The sequence below is a fragment of the Ostrea edulis genome, chromosome 4 (genome assembly GCF_947568905.1).
Source record: "Ostrea edulis chromosome 4, xbOstEdul1.1, whole genome shotgun sequence".
Classification (NCBI taxonomy): Eukaryota; Metazoa; Mollusca; class Bivalvia; order Ostreida; family Ostreidae; genus Ostrea; species Ostrea edulis.
Window position 1 is genome coordinate 33,821,495 of NC_079167.1, and position 7,476 is coordinate 33,828,970.

General features: G+C 32.9%; 1 protein-coding gene across 2 annotated transcripts in view; it reads right to left on the reverse strand.

Moving 5' to 3' along the window:
• Positions 1-965: 965 nt before the first annotated feature.
• LOC125669643 (uncharacterized) overlaps positions 966-7,476 on the reverse strand; it is a 17,743-nt gene continuing 11,232 nt past the window's right edge. For both annotated transcript variants that reach the window (XM_048904325.2, XM_048904326.2), the window contains exons 5-6: positions 7,383-7,476; positions 966-4,887 (exon numbers count right to left, since the gene is read on the reverse strand). The exon at positions 7,383-7,476 is cut by the window's right edge and continues 6 nt beyond it. In XM_048904325.2, the coding sequence (XP_048760282.2) occupies positions 4,782-4,887; positions 7,383-7,476 (200 nt within the window). In that variant the 3' untranslated portion in view covers positions 966-4,781. The remainder of the gene's footprint in view (positions 4,888-7,382) is intronic.

The window sequence follows — 7,476 nt, forward strand, 5'->3', positions numbered from 1 at the left end:
GAGAGAAATTATTTGTCAAGTCCTGTTACTTTGTGACAGATATCTTCCACTTTTATACTGTGTTTAGAAAACTGGACATCAGTTGCACACCACTGTTCTGTATCACCATGACAAATTGTAAACCTTCTCTCTGCTATAGTCAAGAGACTGCAACAGACTATCCATTTCAGACAACAGATTACCGTAGTTAAGGAGGTACAACACATCATCTTAAGGATGACTTTCTTATAAAACATGATTGACAAGAGGCCCATGGACCACATCACTCACCTGGGTCATCTTGGCCCATATTTAAAGATTTTCTCTATATATTCGCATGTAAAACTTCGATCCCTAATGTGGCCCAAACCACCCCTGGGGGCCATGATTTTTACAAACTTGAATCTGCACTATGTTAATTAAGAAGCTTTCATGTAAACTTTTCTGGCCCAGTGGTTCTTGAGAATTTTTAAAGATTTTCCCTATATATTTGTATATAAAACTTTGATCCCCTATTGTGGCCCAATCCTACCCTTGGGGGGCCATGATGTTAACATTTGAATCTGCATTATGTCATGAAGATTTTATGTAAATTTGTACTTTCCTGGCCCAGTGGTTCTAGAGAAAGATTTTTAAGGAAGTAATCTACAATGTCATAATGGCTGACTTCCTTTTAAAAATATAAATATAAGCAACATTCGCCTATTATTTCAAAAATCATCACCTAGCTAAGCTGCTCAGTAGGTTAGTACATTGACTACTGAACTGTAGATTGCAGTTTCAAGTCGAGAAGGGGTTTTAAAAAATAAATTTCAAACTTAAAAAAGTTTTCTACTAAATCTGCATTGTTTTGACTATAAAGTAAATTTGAAAGATTTAATTTCGAAATGTTATAGGACATATCCTCCACTTTTCAACAACATCAAATTTTTGTCCAGGTGAGCTAAAAGCAAAATGCACACCAACTGAAAACAACCCGATAAATACTGATTTCATTTTTTATTGTGCATTTTTCAACATATAGCAAAGTCCTTGAAGTATCCATTTGTATCTACTAAGATACTAATACCTCAAAATATTTGACAACTCTCTTAAGCATGATCAAAAATAAATCACGGTATAAATTAATCGAGCAAATCTACACAAACAAGTTTGGTTACAGCACGCTGGCATTATTACAGAACAACATTCTTTGCAATCCATAAGATTTGCCGTAATATTTTGAGAGAGAAAACAAACTCAGACTGGATTTTCGTTTCCAGGGCAATATTGGTTTCGTTCTCAAGAATTTATCACCATTTTAAAATCAAAAAGCATTATGAACACTTGCAAGTCATACACTAGCTTTGACGTTTCTCTTCTACTTTCACTACAGTCAACATGGGAATGTACAAATCGATGATTTAGAACTACTCACTTGGTACCAGGCTACAAACACAACTGTACGACATGTTTACCCTGAAAACAATGACATATAACACAACTATTCTTCGTATTTTTAACACTGTGGATGAGGACGATAACTTACAACATCTAAGTGAAAATTATTGTTGCAAAGTAATTTTTTTTCCCTTCATTAGTAACTTGGGCAGAGAATTGCAATAAAATATGTATACAAATGGTATACAATCAACAGTTTAATAACAACTTGAGGTTTTTCCTCTGTAAACATCAGTTCTTGTTAAAACATTCTAAACTTCCTCATTTGCTTCCAATACAGATAATAATGAAGGCCAGATGTAGGCCAGATCAGCTTTCAAATTTCAATCAACAGCTTCATTACTTCTGAACATCAATACGAACCTCTCCGTTTATTAAAAACGACCTCATAAAACAGCAGCATTTGACAGATACCAAAAAAATACATAAATTTATTTATGAAAGTTCTTTTTCAAAATCATTAGAGGAAATCCCACTATCTCCGTCACATAACACTTACATTGTGTTGTTTTTGTCAGCAAAATATATGGGCATTATGGAATTATCATCCATGTCTCAAAAATTCAAAGTCACAACATATGTAAATTTCTACATTTACAGCAAGGTATTTTATATCTCAAATAGCATAATTTCATCCCAAAACAAACTAAACATTGCCCAATCCATTTAGTCTAATAAAAGAATATGATATTCTGAGAACAATACAATTATAAATTTTTTGTTTTGGAAACTTAGGTAACAAATAAGAAGTAAATAAACCACAATGCTCACTTGAGTGAGCTAAATCTCATAGCCCTAACAATAATTGTGTAAAAATCAATTTCATATCTTCCAAACAGAGTCAATAAGCTAATTTGATCTCAAGCAATTAGAGAAAAAGTCAACCCTGTGTCATCCAATGACAAGCCATAGTGACCATGTCTGAATTCTGATCTTTCCAAACAATAACAAAATGTACTTTTCCCATTCAACAGCACTGAAGGTCTAATCTTTTATTCCAATGGGGACTTAAGAAGACTTTTAAACAGAGCTCTTTTTATTATGGAACTGGTTAAAACCAGTATCATGCAAGCTAAGCCAGTTGTTGCTATTCTGTCCATTTCATACATGTATATGTGCAAAGAGTTAGCAGTGAATACCCAAGCATTTTAATTAGAAATTGCAAATATAAGCATTGTTTTTGACATACAAATTGTGCAAATAACAAAACAATGTGAAGAACATATTATTACAACTCACATTAATTAAACAATACTTATCAGAATCTAATAACACGACTACGCATTTTTTAAAAAAAGTTTTGATACATAGCACTGTGATCTACATTAACACAAGAAATGTAATCACATTGCCATCTTGAATACCACTTTATGCCAGATTTGGTGTACTAGCATACCAGGCTTGCCAAGAAGTCAAAATATGAAGAAAAAATCAGCACTAGATGAACAGTCTCGCATATCTTCTAAAGACTGAAAAATCTTAACCCTGAAACAGCCATGCAGCACTTAAACCCGTTGGCTAAGATAAGATAAAAATTAGTTCTAGCACAAGGAGAATATATCATTTTACCAGAAAAATACACTCACATCCTATTTATATATGTATTGTTATGTATATACATTAATAAAATATTGTTCAAATCAAATTAAAGAGTATATAAACTTAAACTCAAAGGAAGTTACTGTTCCACTGAAACAGATTCTTTTAATATGCAAACCGGTTTGTATACTGAGATTCTGACCATATAAGTAGAGTTTTCAAATACATGTATAAATCTATATGCACAGAAAATAAATCTGTACGCATTGAAATAATATAAAATAATTCAGGAGTTAAAAGGGTGAGAAATAACAAATCTAAAAAGAGATCGTAACAAGAAAAGGTGTGTAACATGATCTGAAATATACACATCTTTGTAGTTATCCTATGTTCTTTCATTTTTTGTTTTCTTGCTGGCCTGTTAAATTGTTGATTGACAACAGTAATATTAATAATATACAATGCATAACTGATGATCAAATGTTCTGTTGGAGTTTAGAATTCATAATTAAAAGCAATCAATTTTCCATGACACCAAAAATAGTATTCATGACACTTGCCTTCAAAATTGATCCTGGTAACTTATAAGTAATGTCGGTTTTGAAAACAAATGATATGTATGAAAATGGAAAAAGACAATTTTTGCAAGGAATACAAATAATTTTGCTTATTTACAGGAAATAGTGTTCCTTACAAGGCGTTCTAGATTTCAATATCCATGTAGTATTCATCACACAAGATTAACCAAAATTAAAGTTAATTAAAAAAGGCTTAATCTTGCTTGAAATCTATTATTAAAAGAGGAAAGCTCATGAAAGTCATGATTTGGCCCGTATATTTTTCAAAAAATCATAACCTGCGTTATTTACTCTAAAATTCTGAAAAGTGCGTAAAATGTGCCAAATTTCTTAGGCTTTTGACAAAATGTTCATGTGTGCCACAACCTCTGATCCAGTATTTCTTACCACATGTTTATAAACATTAATGAAAGAATGATAATCAACACCAAAAAAATTTGGAACATAGGCTTGGGCGATAAAAATATTGGGTTCTTAAATGTCTGTAATTATGCTAGTTTTGAACAAAATGACAAAGGTTACAAAGTCTACTTGCATTCTACTTCAATAAATGAACTCCGCAGATAAATTTTTTGGTATGTATGGACAGACAAAATTTTCATCTGTGCAATTATGTAGAAAATTTACACACCCAACATTTCATAGAATTCTAAACAGGCCTGAATTACATGTATACCATTCATGAAGCTACGTCTTGAATATTCATTATAAATTCCCTTATGTATGTACACTGTATCTCCTGGCACTGTGTAAAAATAAAACTTTGTCATGTACTGATGATCTCCCCTGAGTCACACTTTACCCCAATAATCCATTTTAAAATACATGTACTGGTTTGTCTGTATATCAGATATACGTAACTTAACATACAGAATAATATATATTAGGTAGATCTACAGTGTATGTCATAAATTTATCATGGGTGGAATGAGATTCCTTTTTTAAAGGTTTCCTTCTAAACATCAATCATACCATTTCTAAAATCTCACCAAGACTATATATTCATATTACTGATAATATTATGCACCATCTGCTTAAAGTCAATGTCTGAAATACATGTCGTTATCATAACTTGATAACTATACAGAAGTTATTGAGAAAAATGTAATAACAACTGACTCGTTAAAATAAATATACAGATCACATTTTGATCATACTGGCATACACACACACACACAACACATTTACAATGAGCACTGTTGTGTGACAACACAGATGAAATACTACTGATGAGCGACTGTGATATCAAACTTCTAGGATCTCCTGCTGGTCAGCGAGGGAGAGGACCCCTGGGCCTCCCTCTGGGGGATTCAGTATACTGTCTTCTATATCTTCTTGTATATCGTCAAATCTAAAATTGAAGTAAATTATATGATAATAATGAAAAAAGAAAAACTGTGAACCTAACAAATTGACTGATTTGTCCTACACACAATGCTACACAATACCACACAACACAATATAAATGCAAATTTTCTATATCAGGCTTCAGATTTATAAAAAAAAAAAAAAAAAAAAAAAGAAGGGTTGATTACTTCAATTTCACACCAAATATATCAAATTGTCATTAAAAATACAATTGATGCATTTTTTAAAATTCCTCTTTCCTCTTTCTATCATCAAAATTCAATCTTATCAACAATAATGTTTGAAATATATAGTGGCAAACACAACTAATTATTCATTGTCCTAAAGCTAAATTTCATTTTATAGAATGTTAAACATTTAACATGCTTCATAGTAGTAGCAGCTCATACATGTATCCTCATGTATTTTCAACACTGAAATTCATATAATTAGTTCTTGAGAAGAGTTTTAAAATAATGCCACAAAATGTTCACTAATTCTTAACTATTTCCACTTCAAAAAAGGTGCGGTACTTCATATGAGCAAACTTGAATCCTCTTTACCCAAGCATGCTTCATGGCAAGCTTGGCTAAAATTAGCCCTGTGGTTCCGAAGAAGAAGTTGAATATGTTAAAAGTTTACAGACAGACATCAGGTGATCAGCTATCAGCTCAAGTGAGCTAAAAATGTAAATTTAAAGATTAAATGTAAGCTCTCTGAGTAAGCAAGAAACTGCAAGAATATCCTATTGTAATTTTATCTAATGCCTGCAGACTGATCAAAAGTACAACACAACAAAGTACATGCTTTAAGTCAGCAGTACAAACAGATAAACACATGCATTGTCGACTGCTACATATCGAGTATTTGTAATTCATCTGATCAACATCTACATGTAAACACTAAATCCCACATTTCTCACACATGAAAAAATTTGCTTGTTGCTTCCATTTTATCTAACACAACACAAATCCTACCTAAATCTCAATTTTATCTAACACAACACAAATCCTACCTAAATCTCAATTTTATCTAACACAACACAAATCCTACCTATATCTCCTATAAAGCAGGTTTTAAAGATCAAATTCAGTATTAGTACTTTTGAAATTATGGAACTTTTCATAAAATACAAATACCACCTCATTTACTGGTATCTGATATTATAACAGATGTGTTTGTGAAACACTGATGCCCCCCGGATTGTAAGACAATGTATTTTTTTTTTTTTTAAATATCCATTAAAAAAAATGGTCAAGGTCACAAGGTTAACAAATCTGGTATTGTTGGAAAGGTCTTTTCACAAAAATTCACATGTTTGATATAAAAACAGTACCTCTTATGATTTGAAAGATATGGTTTGTATTCAAATTTTTTAAAAGTAAGTCAAACATCAACGTTAAGGTCAGCAGGTTAAAGATTTTTGTGTCAATAGAAAGGTCTTGACAAAAAGGAATACACATACCAAATATGAAAGGTCTACCTCTTATGGTGTAAAAGATATGACCAAGGTTAAAGTTTTTTGAAATTTTTCAAAAACTTAGTCAAAAGTCAATGTCAAGATCATAGGGTCAACAAATCTGGTATTGTTGGAAAGGTTTTCTCAAAATAAATGTACATGCTAAACATAAAAGCAGTAACTCTTACGATTTGAAGGATATGATTTATATTCAAATTTTCTAAAAGTGGGTCAAAGGTCAATATTAAGGCCAGCAGGTCAAAGATATAAAGGTCTTGCCACATGAAATAAACATACCAAATATGAAATGTATACCTCGTATGGTTTTAAAAATATGACCAAGGTTTTAGTTCTTGCCACAGGCAGACAGACCAAAAAACTAGATGCCCCCAATCTTAGATTCTGGGGGTATAAGCCCCTTTCACGCATCAAGAGTCGGTCAATGCCAGATGCAAAATTCTAGTTATCTGGGGTCATCCAGCATCTTTGGATTCTGTGACGTCATAATGCCGGTGTTAACATGGTCTTATCAAGATGCAGATATGGAAAACGTCGGTAGCTACCTGTACGTAACCGGAAAAAATCCCGGTCAGTGCCGGCATGATCATGGAGCGTACGGAAGATCACGGTTTCTGTCAGTCCATCCACGGTTGTTTTACGTAGATATGCGGATGTCCATGGTTATCACGGTCTTTCTCCCCTGCGTTTATCGTGACTATCCGTGAAGTTTCTGGGAACACTCCGTGTACAAACCATAGACATCCCTTTTCTTCAGCAGAAAAGTTACATACACGAAGGACACTGGACTACAGACCTCTCGGTTGATACACAGATCTCTCGGTTGATACATGGAGGTACAAACGATGTTCAATTTTTTCCCCGGTTTTGCTTGACCATGCCAGATGGTCCCAGACAACACCACATACATATAGGGTTTATACACGGTGATCACGGATTGTCACAGACCCTCATGGATTGACAATCCGGTGTCTTATACGTGGATGTGTGAAAGGGGCTATAAAAAGATCACCTGGACTTACCTGTCATATGTTGCATTGTGAGATACTTTTTCTAATGACTGTTCTTCATTGTAGAATGACTTAATTCCATAGAATATACTACTAAATATAAGCA